Below are 21,025 nucleotides of genomic sequence, written 5' to 3'. Positions count from 1 at the left end.
TAAAGTTATGATATGGTCTAAATAATGTAAACCATTATCTTACAAATCAACAACACAATGAAATGATTCAGATACATGAACAAAGGGTTAAGTAAAAACAGTTGTTAGTATAAAGCTTAGAACCGTTTATTTTTACCCAGTTTTATAGAAGATCGTTGGCCTGCAGACCCAGGATTCCCAAAAGAACCATAAGCTTGAAAGGGAAAATGACATGATGAAAATACAATGTACATGTATAAAAATCTGCACTTATTGCACAAATGATTGCCTAGAAAGAAGTTGAGTGGAGAATAGAAGCATCATTAGAATTCCAAGTATCATTAAAATTCCATGTTCTTGTTTCAGTGTCACTGGAACTTTCTGGGTCCCGTAACGCAACTTAGGTGAGCGATTAGTCATACATGTACGCTTGATTTTATGATTAGTTATGCATTGTAGTCAATGCAATCAATCGTAAATAAATGTTCTACGATGATTGTTAAGCTTTGTGCTACAGGCATTTGGTCAAACAAAGCTTTGGGAGGACAGGCTACACGTACTGTGTTAAAAATGGGTTAACGAATAGCAAATTCAGACTAGTCACAATTTGTGATACACCAAATTTGCTTCACACAGGATTTTTTTATAATGAGTTATCATGCTATGACAACTGAACTATCAGTATGAAAACTAATTGTTGATTTAGATTAGGTAGGGACTAGTCACATCTACTTATTGACCAAAAGTAGGAAGAACCTTCATCAAAAAGATGCCCAGCTGGTACTTATGCTGCTATACAGGCGTAGAAGCGTGGGCACATACCGTATCATTGTATTCACCAATCAGAAAAGTAGGAATGATGAATGGACCAACAAAAAAGGCTACATGTTGACTGGTGATAGCTTTGCACAAGAGGAACAAACATGCTCAGTCAATGAGTAGGATCGTTTTGACAATTGCAGAAAAAAAAGAGGAGGAATTACTTGCAAAGGGAGGGTTGTGAACCCTACTGCTACTCTGCTGGCCAGCGTCTGCAGATGCAGCTAAGAGAGTCAGGCAAAAGTAAAACATAATAATCATGTAAGGTCACTATGGTGTAATTACAGTTGTATTTGATATTGCATTTCCTTTGGCTCATTTAAGATCAAATGGTATGATGTTGTTGGGTATTGCTGAAATATTGGATTGTTTCAAAGTTTAGAAATGTGAAAACGTCCAGAGCACTTTAACAACATCACATTTTCATTGGCATATATATTGATAGTTTCTTTTAAACAAATTAAGATAATTCTATGGTCGTGTAGACAATTAATTAAGAAGATAAAAAAGGAGTTTCATTACATACATGTATGCACAACATGATTTTTATGAAAATCAATTCCAAATAATTTAAAGGAAATCTATACCTGCATTTAGTATTTAATTTTCAACCTTTTCCTTGCTACTATCATCACTAATGCTGGTTTGTGGAGTTCGAGTTTCTTCTCAATCATGAATGATAGTTGTTTATATTGCAATTTCCAAGTAATTTGTTATTATACATGTACTGTTGGCCATTCCACATTCTAACACAATCAAGAGCTCTATTAAAGTTTTGCTTGAGTGAAGAGTTCATTCACTTATTGATATATTCATTGTTACTTATCTTTGAATGCATGTACCGCATTTTTCAGGTACTTTACGTTACTTTTACTTTTCATAAAATGTACATACACTGTACTTTGAAAAGGTAGATTAGCACAATTTTACCAAAAGTGGAACTACATGTAGGATTTACATGTACTGTACATGTAGCATTATACTGTACAATTGTATATATATCAATTTCTGTGTTCATTATTTCTTGCTTGATTTGGCTAAATTATTTGTTTACATGCTTATCTTTTCATCTTTTTACTCTGTGATTTCCTTTCCAGTTTAATAAAACCAAGGGTTGATAAAAGTAAAATGCATATTAACAAGTACATACGATGATAGGGGGTCTTTGCCCTTTGACCTCTGAGGTCAGCTTGGGGTTGAACTTGGGCTGGGTTGACCTGCCTACTGGAAGACTGAGTGGCTGGATTGTTTACTTCACATTGGAAAATAAAATACAATTTTGGTGGTGAAACAAATGATTTGAAATTGAAAATGAAAGGAAAAAATGTAGTAGAATGAAAGATTCTATGATTGAAAATTAACATGTTTACCTCATTTAATGTAGATCTTAACCAAAGAAGTAATAGATACATGTATACAAAAATATAGGAATGAAAGAAATGTTGCTCTTAAGTGTATTAAAAATACAAATGGCATGAATCATGGGTTAGTGCCATGAAACCTAAAAACAACAGCAATTGATACATGTATATAACCAATGGTTGAAAAACAGACTATAATTATGTATGTACAGTAGTATGGTTTGGAAGAATTATTGGAAGCCTATTCTGGACAATGTATCATTAATTTATAACCTAATACATTTATTTGATCTGCTCTTAATTCTCAAATTGGCAGCAGTATTAGCTTTCTTCCATTGAACATTTTTTTTTTCTTTTAAAATTGATGTGAGGAAAAAATAAAGATTGATGAAAGGGAAATATCTTCGCAGGTTAAAAATTTAGTATTTGCTTACAAACAACAATTTTGAATCGTCAGTTGCAAGATTTTAGTGTCTACATGTATTTTCATTAAATCTGTTTTTTTTTCTAAAAGATAATGATTTAAAACATGGCATTTTCTCATAGTAGACCGGCCAAAACGATTTTTTATACTTTGGACGGCAAAATTTGTTAAGGCTTACTAATGCTTGGCATCCCAGCTAAAAGTCTTGCAAAAATACCCTAAAATAGCGTAAGGCCGGATGCCAAGCGCACTTTTGCGTGAAAGTGTCATTTTTAGCGTAAAATCTGAAAGAATGTCGAAAATCACGCATTTTGATATTTTGACGGAATATGTTAACATTTTTTTAAATCTTTGATATGCGATTCTTTTTATTTGGTTTTTCAAAATGTAAGTCTCATAAATAAACATTTCAAATTTGAATATTACACACACATATATGGCACAATAAAACATAAAACCGCGATTTCCTCAAAATAAAAGTTTGTGAAAAATATCAATAGTTTGAAGTTTTTTACACAACTTAAATTCTTCGATTTAAATGCGTTTATCCATCGAATGTATAGTAAATGACCTAATGCCACAAATATTAAAAGAATTTTCAAATAAGATGGAAGATATCTCATTTCATGTTATCCGAAAGGAGACAATGTGTATTTTACAATGTGCGCATTTTGAATGAAAACTTGAACATACCGTACATTATGTAGAGTTTTTATACTTTGGATAGCGAAATTTGCATCCCAGCTTAAAGCAGATACGAACCAATAGCGCCATCTCAAGTCCTCAACTATTCATACCTGGCCAGTTTCCTGACCCATAAAGCTAGTGTAGTCTACTAATATAGACCCATTTGAATGATAACAAGCTAATTAACTACTCAATACATTTATACCGCAGTAGTTATAGTAGAACACTTACCCTTCCTCTCAAAAGATTTTAGTTTCTCTATACAAATACAATTATAGTTCAATTTATTATCTGTAGTATTAGTAGATATCTGAAAACATATATTTTTAAGACTATGCATCTATAACACACAGTCAATGATTGACCACACACAGTTCACTCCCTCCATTAAAGTCTTGGGGAAATACTGAGGAATAACGTCCAGGTGGATGCTACTTAAGTGCACTTTTGCGTGAAAATATCATTTTTTGCGTAAAATCTGAATGTCGTAAATAATGCATTTGGATATTTTGACGGAATGTGTTAAAAATTGACTACCTTTGATATGCGATCATTCTTATTTGGAGTTTCAAATTATACGTCTAATAAATATACATTTCAAATTGGAATATTGCAATCTACATGTATCCAGAGTCTGCCTAAGAATTGTTTAACTAAATGTTTAAACAGAGGAGAATTTTGCAAAATGTAAGAGATTGATTTCAAATGAAATTCACATATTTTATCACTCACCAATGTAATCTTCCAATGAACGAATGAATGAAAAATAAAAACTAGTAAATCATCTAAATCATGCAAGTTAGGCGATTTTCATTCACAAAACTATTTTAAATATATTTCTTGAAGTACACTGTGTCTTTGCTGACTGAAAGATCAATACTGTTTTAATTCCATTTTCATGTATCATTAGGAATCAAACTTTTTTAAATCTTTTTTTTTTATTAAAGGACATTGCAAAATGCAAACTGGCTACTTATAACAAATCCATCCAATATAAAAGATCTGCAGCTTTAAAGTCAGAAGGCTGTAAGTTATATATGGCAGAATATCTCGCTACAGTGTATTTCCCTGCTAATAAAATACAGTGGGTACATACAGGGACTGAAGAGAATTTACTCATTTTTTATTTTATTTCAATTTTGTGACATGAGTTTCATTGCAATCTACATGTAATTGTACTTGATATTGTATGTTTATAGCAAGTTTAAATGGGGGAGGGTAACCTTGAAATAAAGTGTAAATTGCAATTGTTTTCCACATGACTAAAATGTGAAATACAGATCTTCACCAAACACCTCTTTATAATAAACACTATTATGGTTCATTCCAGTGTGGATTTTTTGGAGCTGCAAGAGGAATAATCTAATTGAGTTTCGATTGAATTTTAAGCAAAAGGTTTAATATTGTTCTGCCTTTTTTGTGTACATGTATGTGTTGAATACAACAGATGAATAGGAATGTGAGAGTCTCAGATTCAAAATACATATTTATCAAATTTAAAAGATTTTCATACCATCTAGCTTGTTTGGTCTGGATGAAACTAGAGTGGTATGCATGCAAAATTATTGATGAAAAAGGGACACAAATTAGATTAAATATCATATGCAAAATAAGTCTTATATTTCTACATCTAATAAGCAAATTGCCAAATAAACTGAACAAATTTACAGAAGAAAGCAATTGGACTATAAAGATATATATATAGATATACAGTATAAGCACCCACTGTATGCCAAACTTCTGCATCTGCACCGCCCCCTCCCCCCTTCTCTCTCTCTCTTTACAATTAGGCACTACACTCTCTTATTTCTTTATATCAATATACCAATTCCATCATTTACATGTATGTATAGCATTTGTTGATTTATTTCAATGTTCTTATCCTTTCTATTTTCATTATGCACCCAATCTTAAACATGGTTTACTGTCATATTATGATTTTTTTATCTGTTGTGCCTGTATAAATATATTCTAAAAAACAACCCATGATATGCCCCAAACTGCATATTTTCAAAGAAGATACACTAGTGTCAACAATATGTGTGTGTATAAGTTAGAATGAATAACTAGCAATTACATGTACATGGTATTTATACAGATGTATGTGAATAATCATCTTGATTGTACACTCTACAATGCATTGTTTTTAGTTCAGACCAGGTATAACCTCTATTATGTATTTACCTGAAAAGGCATCAGCATTTTTGCCTGTCATGGTTCCTGCTCGATGAAAATATTAAATGGTCAATTTTCTATTCTAGATAGAATGTGGTGCAATGTGTCTTTTCACACACAAAAATTTACCTGTGTAATGTATACTTTGTATGTATATTAGAATGAAATCACAGCAGCAAAAGAGTACACTGGTTGATTACTCAAAAAAAGTATTGCATTAACCAACCAAATGCGAGGTTAAGTTAGATCACACTTTCATGGAATGACTAAGATGCGATTCTTTAAAAAATTCGCTGCAAAAAGTATGATATACAGAGTACCGAAGTGTGACGTCAGTTGCCATGGCGTCATGACGGGCTGGTTCTAAACAAAATCGCAGCTGACGATCGTCTGTACACTTTGCAAATGGCTCATCTGGAAAATAGGTTGCAAGTGATCAAATACCGATAGCAGAGACATTTTCTCCTCTGAGGAACACACGCTTTCATTCGGCGGGTTCATTTGTTTAGAACCAGGCGCCATGACACCATGGCAACTGACGTCATCGCTTCAGTACTCTATTGGATTGGAAAGAAAATGATAGAGTAGCTGTAAAACCAATATAATGAATCTTTGGTACAGTAAAACCTGTCAATTAAGGCCGCCCAAGACAGAAAATGGCCACTATACTCGGGCCCGTTTCATAAAGGACTTGTAACTTTGCCATCATGGCAACTACGATGAAAACCATGATTATGATTGGCTGCTGAGCCCTGTTTCCATGGTAGTTGCCATAATGGCAAAGTTACAACAGTTGCAAGTCCTTTATGAAACAGGCCCCTGGTCTTTTTCATGGGACACAGGTTTTTTACTTTAGACATGCGGCCGCTAAGAAAGCTTTTCATGAGAGACGTTTGGCACCTATGACAGAAAATGCTAAAAAGGAATCTAGTACAATTAGAGCTGATGTCAGATCACGTAACCTATATTGAGGAAAATGCAAAGGGTGGGTGTGCAAAATGTCGAGTTTCAATTACACATCTGTCCAAGATGTACAGTGCAAAGGGAATGAAATGAAAAATAAATTAATTCAACTACAAGTCACACACTTATTTGGTCAGAGATTGCATAACAATGTAAAATATGAAATGTGCATTTTCTTAATAAAAATATCTGGGCCCCGTCTTACAAAGAGTTACGATTGATTTGATCAATCGCAACTATGGACGGCCAGCAACGTCAACATCTATTATGCATGTTTTTTCAAAATATTTTCTAGCTGTGATGTATATTCATGAATTCATTGTTTTCTTGAAAATCGACTGCGCTTCTCTTTGCATACAAAGGACATTGTGCAAATTATTTGTTGAAAAAAATTATGACACTGATGGATTTCCATAGAGTTACGATTGATTGGATCGATTGTAACTCTTTGTAAGACAGGGTCCACTGATGTCACACCTAAATTGACAAACATAATAGGGGGGAATGTTAAATTTGTATGTTATTAGCATTGTGTTATGAATCACACTAGAATAAACCTGCAAGAAAAGACATTAAATGGGTGGACATTTGGTAAAAGACAGTTTAGAGGTAGAGAAGTGTATCAGATGACCATCTGAAATCAGAGCAAATGACCTAAACTAACAGAAACAAGAGGGGTGAAATAATGATATAATTACAGTACATATATATGGTTAGAGATTGCATAAAAGTGAAATAAGTAAATAAAAGTGCAATTTCTTCTCGCAAATTTTTGAGGTCAAACCTAAATTAACAAAATACAACAGGGTGAAAATATGTGGTTAATTTGTACCTGCTCTTAAAAAGGTAGACAGGTGTAAAATCTAATATGACAGCAGTTCATATGACTTAAAATTACAGAAAAGGGGGTTAAATAATGGTTTAATTGGTGCAAAGGGTATGAGGCGACTGGTAATCCTACAGGAACAAGTACGATACATGTCGAACAAAAATCTGGTTTAATATGTGACGGTTGTTCCATGAGATTTTTTGTAAAATCTTGAATGACTGGAATATGTTTTTGTGCTAAATCAGCACCAAATTTCTGATCCACATGAAGCAGATGTGAAATTATTATTCTTACATTGTACTTGTTCATGGTTCTTGTGTAGTATTTACATAAATTTCTATAAAATCTCATTTTTCCATTGTAAAAGAGAACTTTTGCTCGGCTAGCGCCATGAGCGTCTACTGACGGTGTGCGCGCTCTACAAATATACACTATTATTATTAAAATGGATCCAGCTAAAACAACCTTCAGTGTCTCTCAAAGTAGCTTTCCCGACACTCCTTATTTGTCTGTCTTTGATGAAATGAAAGGACTTAGGGATGAAAAAAAAATGCTTCCACCAGGAAAGACATTGCTTCGACAGTTGGTAATGAAATGAAACTCAATATTTTATTGTTTGAACTGAAATCAGACATAGAAATATTCTGAAAATTCATTTTGCCCTAATGATCATTTGCCCAGTAGCCACTGATTAGCAGAGGCTGCTAGATATACATCTAAATTCTAGGCGTAAATGTGCCTAAATGAGATACATTTATCCCAAATTTTCTGGTATTCTTATCAACAAAGGAAAGGGAATGAACTTCCTGTCACCCAAACCAAATTTTACATAAAGATAATGTTTGCAGTGAATTGCCTTAAAAAAAAACAGAATTTTATAAAAAATCAACCTGTACAGGTACATGTACATGTATCCAATCATTCCCTATTGATAAGGATTAAACATGATTTCATAACAACCAAACAAAAACTATTCTAGTCAACTAAAATATGTTTTTAAGTGGTTACGTAAAATTCTCAGCTCTCATAACATCAAACATAATTTTACAAACAACCTCACACAAAAATTTATGAAACGGGCAGGATTAGAAGTGGGATTTAGTTGGTTACATGTATGTTGGCATGATTTATTTTTACCGCCAAGGTTGCTGAGAGACTTGGTCATCTCTCCAACCCAAGTCTTCCCAGTCCGAGATTCTTGGTTTGGAATAAGGAAAAAAAAAGAACTAAAATACGGGCATCAAAAATATTAATTAAAAAAACAGATAATGTTCACTCCTTCCAATAATGAAATCCAATAAGGGGAATTATCGAGAGCCAATACCTACATGTACATGTAGATGTTGGGCGAGGTGAATGGGTACTCGGTAGGAAGAAATTCCTTGAATGCTTTGAGCGCCTGGGCAGCCCAGCTAAAGCCGGGGTAATAATAATAGCAGGGCCCGGTGGGAGAACAGTTTTCAGAACTGAAGTGGCTTCCCTGGGTAAATATACCTATATTATTATTATCATTATATCATTATACAATGTATGATAAGAGGTCCAATGCAGTAATCACTAGACCACACAAAGAAAATGGACATAATGTACAACAGAAACACCAATCTATCCATTCCTTAGAGTACTCACTTGGATTAGGGTCTGGTTCCAGGGGATTCCTCAAACCATAATACATATATGGGTCTGTGTTGGTGCTAGGCTGGTTTAGTGTGGACGGCTGAGGATAATTCAGTGAAAATGGTCTGGACACAGAGAAAAGTTGGAAAGAGCCGCAATGAAAATGATTGATACAACAATCTCTCTCTTTTCTCTAAATTAGGACCCCATGGAAGAACAACATTTTGTAAATATCACTGAAATGGGCTACCCTCCATTGTCAATATTTTCTTGATTTTCATATATTTTATTTGTATATGGAAATAAAAACAAACAAACAATACAAACTCAATTCAATGATCTCAGTACGTACATTTTATTTGCAGTATCTTTGTATAGAGTTATCTGAACCACACACTGTTGTAGCGAGGCAACAAAAAGTCTACCTATCTCATTGACTTTGCACATTAACAAAGCTTCATTGTCAAGAATCGAGAGACTGTTCAGAGGCCTGTTGGAAAGAGTTTGAATCTAAAAAAATGCCACTTTGTATTTTGAATGAGTGTTTCATTTTGAAATGCAATTAAGCCCACTGCAAATTGCAGCATGAGTTACAGTTGGGGTGATAAGCATCTCAATACAAATTTTGAGGTAACTTTTAAGATTTGTTTGTTTTGAGAGAAAAAGTTTAATCCTTTGTCGTTTTCAACCAAGACAGATAAACTTTCATGATAAAAATAATTTGCCTTTTTCTAATGAAAACCTTGATTTTCTTTTCTCAAAGTCATTAATTTTCTGATACTCCCCCACCCCTCCATTTTATTGAGTCTTTAATGTGCCTGAAAAAAGAGCCGTGTGGTTGCAGAAAATTTGCTGTCTTACCTATCTAAGCGTTCAGGTTGAGATCTGGCCAAAGCTTCTCTGAGCCCTAGATCGCCGAGAGGTTCACTGGGTGGTCGTACCTGGGAGTAGGCCCTTGAACCAGCATTGAATCCAGGTCCCTGTTATTAAAGCATCAGTGAGGAAACACATGATCAAACAAATTCATGCTCAATCCAGGGCACCGATCTATATATAACTACACCAATATACAAATAGCAAATAGGCATGAGTGCGATGGTGCGAGATTTCGCATGAGGTGAAAGAAAGATGCTCTATTCAACCAGGCGTTAGCCGAGTTGAATAGAGTGTTTCTTTCTTTCACCGAATGCGAAATCTTGCACCATTGCACGAATAAGAATATTCGCTATTTGTATTGTACAACACCTCAGAGTTTAGCGAATATATGAAGAAAAAAAAAGTTTTTCTAAATCTATGAAAAGGGAGCAAAAATATTGAAATCAAAAAGCAAAATCCCACAAGCGCACATGATCTTGGGCAGCATTGCGCATTTAGCCAGCAGGCTATACGTGTATTGCACCTTCATTTTTACTGAGCACAATGAATAAAATCGTATTGTGGCGTCACCTCCTAAGGCCGTGCAACGGTACATTTTGGATGGTACATCGTGTGTGCAACGGTACGAATGTTTTGACATTCAGCCACCCATTTGCTCGCGTACAACAAGCTAAGTAGGCGTTGTACAATAGGTTCAGTGTAAAACGGTAGGGTAGGGTATTGAACTATTATAGGTCCCTGCGAACAAAGCATAGATGAATCCTTGAGTATAAGTTCTATTCAAACAAATTCATGCTCAATCCTGGGCACTGCCCTACGCCTACAAAAACCTGGTAGTACATGTACCTGACAGCGAGCCTTTGAACTATCATCTGATAAAGATCTTTGTCAATAGAACATTGATAATGCTAATAAAGTAAACATTATTCAAACTATCCATCAATCATCCCCTCATTCCCAGATCTATCTATCTATCTATCTATCTATCCACCCATTCAACCATCCATTCATCCATCCATCTCTCATTTACATTTACCTGTAGATCTTGGACACCATATTGTGGACCAGGATAAGGCGTAGCTGATACAGGTTGAGGTCTGTTGCCATACTCCTGCTGTTGCTGATGGAACGATGGCGTGTACCCCTGAGGAGGAGGTTGCTGCTGCTGTTGTTGCAAGAAAGAAGTGAATACAATCCCACAAGTTGGTATTGAAAATTGTAGTACAAGTGACTTTTTTTACTTAAATACATGCCATAATTATGGTAGAACAAGAAATTCATGAATTGATTTTACTCCCTCCCCATCTCTCTACCCCCTCCCCCTTGCCACCTGATTGACATATGACTATATGGGAAGTAGCTTTGAGTAAATAGGGATAGGCAATAAGAAAATACATTACTCTACAGCACATACATGTATCCTGGGCTGAACTGGATGTATGTATGAAAATTACAACCCCATAATTATGTATGAAAATGTATCGATTCATAGGCTTTAGGTTAGTGAAACATAGTGAACCCTCATTATGACCCATGGGCATGTTTGATGAAGTGGATATAATTATATACACTTAGGCTGTTACCAGGGTTACAATACACACCATCCCCATTGGTTCACATGTTCTGAGCCAACTACACATCCTCAGTAACACTTTCCATGCGTACTTTGCACCAATGCGCACTAGGTGCAATGCGAACTTCGCATTCCACGCTTGAACAATCAATCCATTGTATTCATCCTTTACCATAATAATGTCATACATGTGTGAAATTGTGCATTATTTACCAAATTTCTGATGATTTTTTCCCCAAACATATTATATAGTCAGAAAGCTTATGAAATTCCCTACAACTTTGCTGTGAAACATTCCCCCTCAAAATGTTGCAGTGAAAAGTTATAGCGAGTTGAATTGAGCAAGTCAATTTCGTTTACCGCTCCTGATTCCTCCCTGAAAATAATTTGTCACAGAGGTGTTCATGGCCCAGCGCACAAAGAGTTAAATGGTCTCTTCAACAGGTTCCAAAATGTCACACTCTCTTAAAAAAAACTAAATCTTTTAAAACATTATGGAGGGCTTGTGGCTCAGCCTCCAATCTTTGAACCACAAGGTCCAGGGTTCAAATTCAACTGCAGCACTCATATCATCTGGCAGAACATTAGTCTACATTTGCCACTCTCAATCCAGGTTTAGGAAATACATGTAGGTAAGGAATTCCTTGAATGCTCGAGTACTGTATGTTATCAAGTTAGCCAAAGCTAAAGAACGGGTAATAGTATGCAGCACTAATAAAATTGTTATATATAAATGTTGCATATAATTATTTCATCAAGTGGAGCATTGTGGCCCAGTGGATTAGTCTTCTGACTTTGAAACAGAGGGTCATTGGTTCGAATCCCAGCCAAGGCGTAATTTCCTTCAGCAAGAAATTTATCCACACTGTGCTGCACTCAACCCAGGTGAGGTGAATGGGTACCCGGTAGGAAGAATTTCCTTGAATGCTTGAGCGCCTAGGCAGCCAAGCTAAAGCCGGGGTAATAATAATAGCAGGGCCCGCTGGGAAAACACTTTTCAAAACTGAAGTGGCTTCACTGGGTATATATACCTATATTATTATTATGACTTACTGGGGCAGCAGGTGGCTTATTAGACCCAACGAATCCAGGGCTTCTATCCAGTGCCTTCTCTCTAAAAAAATAAGACAAATTTTGATTATTCATGCAATTTAAGATTCAGTTTGGTTTATTTTTTATATCTCACAAAATATTAAATACAATGTACATGTAACATCCAACAAAAGACAATAAATCATTAATAATAGAATAATACAATACATCACAATAATTCAATACAAATAAGACAATGGTTATACAATTTAACGTTGCAGATTGGAGACAGATATATCAATAAGATAAGAATTTGAAGGGCAAACTATCAAAAAGCAGAGCTTGTAATTCATAGTTTCCCTATAAAGCAGATAAGCATATTCAAAATTTATGATTATCAAAACAGAAACGCAGGTGTTTCAGTAAACTAGATGTTAAAAAATCCAACTCTCTTCAACTTGATTATAAACTTGAAGGACACGCCCATCTATTAAAAAATATGAAAACAAAACAAAATGATGTTGCGGTGTATAAATTCTGACGTTCAATCTTGACGCCTGGGGATAGTGTTTCCCATAAAACCAGAGTGGTTTTGCATGCAAATAAAAACAAAGCAATGCTCCATAAAAACGAGTCAGATGTGATTATTTGTCCAATCATCTTTCCCAAGACTTAGGTGATTTTATTAACAAACCTCTGTTTTGCTGCCTTTGCCTCCTCCATCTGGCGTTCAAGCTCTTTCCTATATTGTTCTTTCTTTCTACGAGTTGCACTTCCGGTATCACGCTGCCCTGTGGGACACAAGTTAAAATGCACCTTACTTATAAGTATTCATTCATGAATGCACCAAGTGCTTTTAGCAGCTGGAGCTACAGCCAGGGTAATATATAGTACGCCATTGAATAGGAATCTAGAAAAATCACCACCTCATAAATGCTATATATTATTATTATTGCCTTCATACCAAAATGCACAAAAATCAACATACATGTATATCAGAACCAAACATGTTACTTATAAATATTTAAATGGCAAAAATTGTTCATAACCAAAAACAACAAAGTGGGCCCATGAAAATAAAATTATCATGCAGGACTTCTTAATTCTCTTGCTTAAATATTCATCGATCACAAGTTCATGTGACAACTTAGAATTCAAAAATAAATAACTTTGAAATACTCCAAACATCTGTGTTTTAGCTGAGCATATTATTGAAATAAATACAAAGGTTCAAGTGTATCTAAATAAAAAAAAATAGAAAACAAACATTATGATGCGCCTGATTTCTGCATTAAAATGAATGCTAGCTACCATGTGCAGCTACCGTAATAATTACAATAAAACAACATTTATTTACCGAGGGGTAGTCCAGTGTCCTCTGCTAGTGATGCAGATTTGGCACGTGGTTGTCTTTCTGGATCCTCCTGTTGTTTTATTGCCGGTTTAGGCCTGTTAACAGAAAAATCGTAACATTATTATTTTTTTTACTTTTTTTCATAAGAACAAAAACAGCAAAACAGTAAAGTATTTCAGGCTGAAACGAATTAAATGAATACAAGCATGACTTCCAATTAAATTTTGTTTTAATGATAAATGAGGAGTCCAACCAATTTTCACATTCCTTCAGTAGAAAATTCAAATTTCATTCATGGTTAATTAAACACAATTTGACAAAAGGTGGGGAGATGACATCATCAGCTTGTATAGTGCACATTCATGTCATCACTCTCTTACAAATACTGTTTTACCAAAATAATACATTTTATGTAAAGACCTAACTTTATTCTTCATCAGATTTTGATACAACTCTCTCAAGTGCTCATTCTCTCTCTCTCCCATTCTCTGTAATTCATATATCGATCTGACTTACCTTTCTCCATCTGTAAATGTTCGACTCCTGCCCCCTTTGCTTTGACTCTAAATAATTCAAACAACACATGAACAAAAAATATTTTTAAAATTCTGTAAAATTTAATTGCATATTATGCTGTTCTCCAACCTGTGAATGCTAACTTATCAAGGTACCCTCTTACTCCACCCTGGGTCATATCAGTGGTAGAGCGATGTTACAAATTGGTCCCATTATAAATTATATGTATCATATCTACTTCATACATACATGTATACATGTATAAAAACCTAACAGGCACACCTGTACACTGCTTTGTAATACAAGAATTTGTATTTGTATCTGCAATACAGGAATATTAAAAAAACCATGAATTTCATGAAAATTGGTTAAAAATTGAGAAGTAGTTTTGATGCGCAAGATTTGCAACGGACCAACCGCCCGACCGTACGCTGATTCCTACATAATAATCCAATAATTCCTATATTGTAATACTAGTGCATAATATAGTATTTTGTTATAACTGAAAATTAAAGGTGATGCATCGAGCATTGAATGATTAAGGTTTACTTACCCAGTCATATAGAATTGGCTCTTCAAGACTTTCTCTTTGTCGTGGCCTTGCTGACCTGTGAGAAATATTTTTAATAATATATTTACATAAAGGGTAGATGATTAAAGACTGATTGTTTATCATTGAGGTCATCCGTACATATCCTTACTTGTCATTAACAGTCTACTTCATATTTTTCATCATAACCATCAACATTATCCCCATCCTCCTCCTCACCAACATCAACACTACCACTGCCATAATCATCACCACCATCACTTCACTTACTCACATTCAACATCATTATTATTACCAAGATCATTAGATCATCATACCCATCATCGTCTTCAACATCATCATCAAGATCATAATTACAGTCATTGTTATCATCACAATCAACGTAATCATAATCATAATCATCATCATCATTACCATCATCATCATCACCATCATCATCATCAACATCATCATCACTATCATCATCATCATCATCACCATCATCACTATCATCATACTCACTATCAACATCATCATCACCACTACCATCACCACCACAACCATCATTTTCATCATTACCACGATAATCATTACCATCTTCATCACCATCATAATTATCAGCACCATAATTACCATCACCACCAACAGTCGTCCTATCACCACTAGCATCATCATCATCACCATAATCATTATTAACACCATAATCATCATCATCATTGTCATCATTAACCTTATCATCTTCATCATTTTCTAATACATCAATATCGTCATCATCAACATGATCATTACCACCACCAACACCACCATCATCATCATCATCATCATTGCCATTATCATCACCACCACCACCACCATCACCACCAACACCATCAGCACCACCACGATCATCATCATCACCAACATCAACATTATCAGCATCATCATCATCATCACAACCACCACCACCAAAGTCATCACTATCATCACTAGCATCATCATCATCATCATTGCCATTATCATCACCAACATCATCATCATCATCATAACCACCATCGCCACCGCCACCACCACCACCACCACCACCACCACCACCACCATCATCATCATCATCATCTTCATTTTCTAACACACCTGTCAGAATAAGGCGGTCCTTCCCTGGCAGCAGCAGGAGGTACCTCATCGCTGAAACGGACTCTCCTGAAAGGAAACAAAAATAAAATGTTGTGTATACTCTATTTACCTGTACTGACCGCTGTTACAACCGGTAATATGGCAGCGATGCCTGATGTTACAGCAATGCATTACTCACACATTAAAATAAACGTTTTGACTTCAAAATCTGAAAGATGTGACTGTGCTTATTGTCAGCGCTCCGTTGGGCAAACAACGTTCCTGTGCAGCCGGCACATGTCTACAAGCAGTTGGTCCTCTTCAAAGAGTCTAATATGACATACCCTTTGGAAGTGCCATGGTGTAGTGGTTACAAAGACCCTTGCCTTGTAATCAGAGGGTCGTGTGTTCAAATCCCACTACGGTCTAGTGTCCTTTGGCAAGGCAGTAATCCACACTATTATGCTTTTCACACTGCATTTCCTTAACCCCATACTATCCTTAACCCCGGACTATCCTTAACCCCATACTATCTTTTTTTCGATTCACACTGTCTTTCTTAACCCCATACTATCTGCTCAGCCGGGGATAATGCCTTAACCCCGGACTATCCCTCAGCTCATGAATATTGATGATTTTACCATACAGAGCGTGATTAACGTGCAATTCGACTTCCGTGATTGGCTTATGCTTAGCCCCACTTTCCTTAGCCCTGTTTCGTTTTCACACTGCATCTCTTAGCACCCAGTTGCACCCAGTTGCACCCAGTTGTTAAATGTGTACCTGGATGTGAAAGCCTAAGTATGCAGTATGCCTAGCAATTGAAGCGTGGAACTCATAATGGAATGCTCCCCAGGAAGTGGAGAAATGCCTGAATAGTGTACGGGCATGCAAGGATCCAAAGACCAGGGTAATATCAATTACAACATAAAGTGATTAAAAACACATAGTATTATTAAAGCACTTTATAAATGTAACTATCATTTTTGTTTAATTAGTGTCCAATAACAGGGCCCTGTCTTACAAAGAGTTGTGATTGATCAAATCAAGCACAACTATTAAAAGCCAGCAACATCAATATTCAAAATCCATGTTTCTTCAAAATATTTTCTAGATAACATGTATTATCATACATGCATCGTTTTCTTAAAAATTCAATGTGCTCCTCTTTGTTCACTCACAATGGACATTGTGCAAATTTCCTGTGGAAAAAATGTATGAAGATGATGGATTTCCATATAGTTGAGGTTTATTGGATCAATCGTAACTCTTTGTATGCATAACGATTGCTCCAATCAATCTTAACTGTATGGAAATCCATCCACACCATAATTTTTTTCCACAGGAAATTTGCACAATCTCCTTAGTAAACAAAGAGAATGACACTGAATCTTCTAGAGAACGAAGAATGTAATAATGTACATCATATCTAGAAAACATTTTAACAAACATGCATTTTAGATGTTGACGTTGCTGGCCGTCCATAGTTGTGATTGATTGGATCAATCGTAACTCTTTGTAAGACGGGCCCTGATCTCAATAATGTACCTTCTATCATAGTCATCATAGTACTCCGGGCGGGTAGACCGTCTCCCATCGTCATCATATCGATTCAGATAGGGATCACTGTGAGCTGGCTTGAGTCGAGGCCGGTAGAAATCAACATCATCGTATCGCCTAAGAAGGGAAGTAACCAACATATCGTACATAAAAGAAAATTATAGTACATATAATACCGAGAAACCCGTATACAAAGACCAAGGGTTTTGAATGGAGACTATAAAAGCGGTCCTTACATGTTTGAGCAGGTGGTTTTCATGGCCAGGTTCCTTCATACATGTTTTAATAGGGAAAACTATTCAATGGAAACCAAACGTGTAGTCCAATACAGACATATTGTCCTTCTATACAGGTGTTCGCAAAAGCAGGTTTGACTGTGATAATTACACTGTACATATGATTATTCACTTGAGTATAAACATGACTGTATTCATAAGGAAAAGAGGAATAAATACACTCCAAGATATACAAGGTGATATTTTAATATTATTGAAATCATGCACTATTGAAAAAATATTGAATATTCAATAATAATTTTATGATGTTTTATGTTGATATATCGCAGTAACACAATGTGACGAAAATTTTGATCATTCTGAAAAGTTAATCACCATGTATTGGCCACAATGCTGGCTATGAATTGACTTAAATCGACTCGGAACTTTGTAAATTGGTAAGCAAATGCCTGCTATCCATGGACAAGCAACGATGAATGCGTTACTTTCATTTCCCCTTACCTGCTGTCACAGAATTGCAGCTAATAATGAATGTATGAGTTTTCTGACTCTGGGATATATCATGTTATTTGCGATATTTTGCTGGTAATAATTAACTAACATTTAAACCAAATATCGACCAGCACTACTGGTAATTATCAATTCCATGAATCTACTGAGCACTGGAAACTGCAGCTCGAGCTAAACCCAGGTTAATAATAAAAGTGTGCCTCCGCACTCAGAATAGAATATTTACAGACAGATGTCACTACAAGTATAGAACAATGTACTGGTAATATCTATCATGGTCATTATCATAATAGTATAGTAAGGCTATTAATCAATCAGAAGCATCTCGGGGCATTTTTAGTCTTTCGCGAATTAGGCCTGGCAAGCGCAGCGAGCCAGGGCCTCTTGACATCTGAGCTGAATTATATATTCATGAGAAACGTCTCCCTAATGAAATATACATGAGTCATGAATATTACTGGTCACCTACATGTAGTAAACCGATGAAATGTCAAAGCTGTTTCGTCCGGGGTTCAGAATACTAGTCCACTATTCTGCAGGATTCATTTAATTGCGGGACACTAAATGGGATATAACCAGCAAAATGCTACAAGTAGTGGTACTACGACTACTACTACTACTACTACTAGCCATAAGAGACCCATCACCACCCCAAAACTTCCTGGCAGATCGGCCTGGTCAGACTCAAGCCAGGAGGAGCACCAACTGAACAACTCGACTCGAGCATTCCTGCACTGCACCGCAGAGATCGATAATCGACGCAAATTGGAAACGCATGAAAGATGACACATTTTCCATATCCTGTGGATAGATTTACATGTACAAAAATATATCTTCCTTTCAGTGCAGATTTAATTTCATCGACTTGCAAATCCTTAAACCGGTCAATGTGGAGCGTTGTGGCCCAGTGGATTAGTCTTCGGACTTTGAAACAGAGGGTCGTGGGTTCGAATCCCAGCCATGGCGTAATTTCCTTCAGCAAGAAATTTATCCACACTGTGCTGCACTCAACCCAGGTGAGATGAATGGGTACCCGGTAGGAAGAAATTCCTTCAATGCTTTGAGCGCCTAGGTAGCCCAGCTAAAGCCGGGGTAATAATAATAGCAGGGCCCGCTGGGAGAACAGTTTTCGGAACTGAAGCGGCTTCCCTGGGTAAATATACCTGTATTATTATTATTATTATTATTAATATTCAGCATTTTAGAGGCATATTCAATGCTCTTTGATATTTCGTCGTCACTCTTCGCCAAGAATCCACGGGTCGCCATTCAATATGAGCTCATGAATATTCAATATGACGTCATAGCAGCCCGTGCTCTCATTGGATGATTTTCACCGACCAGTTTTTGGTCAGAATATTGGTAAAAACAATAAAAAACAAAAGAAAGTCAATGAAATTCGGCTCAGATGTCAAGAGGCCCTGGCTCGCTGCGCTCTGCTTTGCTATATCCCTCGCTTTGCTCTGGAAGCAGGGCCTCGACAAGAGGCTAGGCTGGTGCTAACCTGTATCTCGTTTCCTCCTCTCTTTTTCTCCTCAGCAAATCGTCGTAATCAATCGGCTGTGGAGTGCCCCATCCTTTCCTTGGAGGCCTTGGGGGTAAATCATCATAGCCCCTGGGTACGGGGGTTTGGGACGAAGCCTCTCTCTGTATTCTCTGTGCATTGTAGGAGTCGTTGGCCTGCTGATGCTGGCCGTAGCCATTGGGAGCTTGCTGAGGTCTGTAGCCATTGGGAGGACCCGAGGGTGCCTGATGCTGGCCAACCTGCAATGAACCGTAAGAAAATAAATGACGACATCTGGCAATTCCGTCTCCATCATATTCCAAATCGTCCCCATCCCCAAAATTCTGCAGATTGGAATGCTTTGGGGCAACCAATTTTTTCTATAGTCGCACAAGATCTGCCACAAACAATATTCAAAAGTATTTTATAGAAAATAAAATTCTACATCCGGCATAATGACATTTGCATTTCACCAAAATTATCAATTGTCCCCCCCCCCCCCCCACAAAAAAACCCTTCAAATGAAATAAGTAGCCGCCAAAATTTAGCAATCACTCCAATGTGAACCCCCCCCCCCCATAAGAATTATTTTCTACCCTGAATGAAAAAAAAAACAAGTGGAATGCCTCTGGCCGTCTCACCTGCATCACGCGATTCAATATAGCAGCAGTGCTGATTTTGAAAACTACTATAACTACTATAAGATGTTCAGTGATACTTGGTTACTCTTATTTCCACGTTTTATGAACTAGACCAATACACTTATAGAGATATGATGGCAATTCAACAAATACCCCCAACGTGGCCAAAGTTCTTTGACCTTACATGACCTTTGACCTTGATCATGTGACCTGAAACTCGCACAGGATGTTCAGTGATACTTGATTACTATTATGTCCAAGTTTTATGAACTAGACCAACACACTTTCAAATTTATGGCTGTAATTCAACAAATACCCCAATTTGGCCAAAGTTCATTGACCCTAAATGACCTTCGACCTTGATCATGTGACCTGAAACTTGCACAGGATGTTCAGTAATACTTGATTACTATTATGTCCAAGTTTCATGAATCAGATCCATAAACTTTCAAAGTTATGATGGTAATTCAACAGATACCCCCAATTCGGCCAAAGTTCATTGACCCTAAATGACCTTTGACCTTGGTCATGTGATGTGAAACTCATGCAGGATGTTCAGTGATACTTGATTAACCTTATGTATAAGTTTCATGAACTAGGTCCATATATTTTCTAAGTTATGATGACATTTCAAAAACTTAACCTTAGGTTAAGATTTTGATGTTGATTCCCCCAACATGGTCTAAGTTCATTGACCCTAAATGACCTTTGACCTTGGTCATGTGACATGAAACTCAGGCAGGATGTTCAG

The 21,025-nt window shown here is 36.3% G+C and overlaps 1 protein-coding gene across 27 annotated transcripts in view; it reads right to left on the bottom strand.

Moving 5' to 3' along the window:
• LOC129279908 (centrosome and spindle pole-associated protein 1-like) overlaps positions 1–21,025 on the bottom strand; it is an 84,504-nt gene that overhangs the window by 50,269 nt on the left and 13,210 nt on the right. For 23 of the 27 annotated variants that reach the window (XM_064112639.1, XM_064112636.1, XM_064112646.1 and 20 more), the window contains exons 6-17: positions 19,634–19,893; positions 17,372–17,500; positions 15,845–15,910; positions 14,759–14,813; positions 14,206–14,252; positions 13,693–13,784; positions 13,030–13,126; positions 12,357–12,417; positions 10,767–10,895; positions 9,716–9,834; positions 8,867–8,979; positions 137–193 (exon numbers count right to left, since the gene is read on the bottom strand). In XM_064112639.1, the coding sequence (XP_063968709.1) occupies positions 137–193; positions 8,867–8,979; positions 9,716–9,834; positions 10,767–10,895; positions 12,357–12,417; positions 13,030–13,126; positions 13,693–13,784; positions 14,206–14,252; positions 14,759–14,813; positions 15,845–15,910; positions 17,372–17,500; positions 19,634–19,893 (1,225 nt within the window). The remainder of the gene's footprint in view (positions 1–136; positions 194–8,866; positions 8,980–9,715; positions 9,835–10,766; positions 10,896–12,356; positions 12,418–13,029; positions 13,127–13,692; positions 13,785–14,205; positions 14,253–14,758; positions 14,814–15,844; positions 15,911–17,371; positions 17,501–19,633; positions 19,894–21,025) is intronic. The other 4 variants (XM_064112644.1, XM_064112642.1, XM_064112645.1 and 1 more) reach the window with 1 other exon arrangement.

Source organism: Lytechinus pictus, chromosome 17 (genome assembly GCF_037042905.1).
Source record: "Lytechinus pictus isolate F3 Inbred chromosome 17, Lp3.0, whole genome shotgun sequence".
Taxonomy (NCBI): Eukaryota; Metazoa; Echinodermata; class Echinoidea; order Temnopleuroida; family Toxopneustidae; genus Lytechinus; species Lytechinus pictus.
This window is presented reverse-complemented; position numbering and strand designations above follow the sequence as displayed.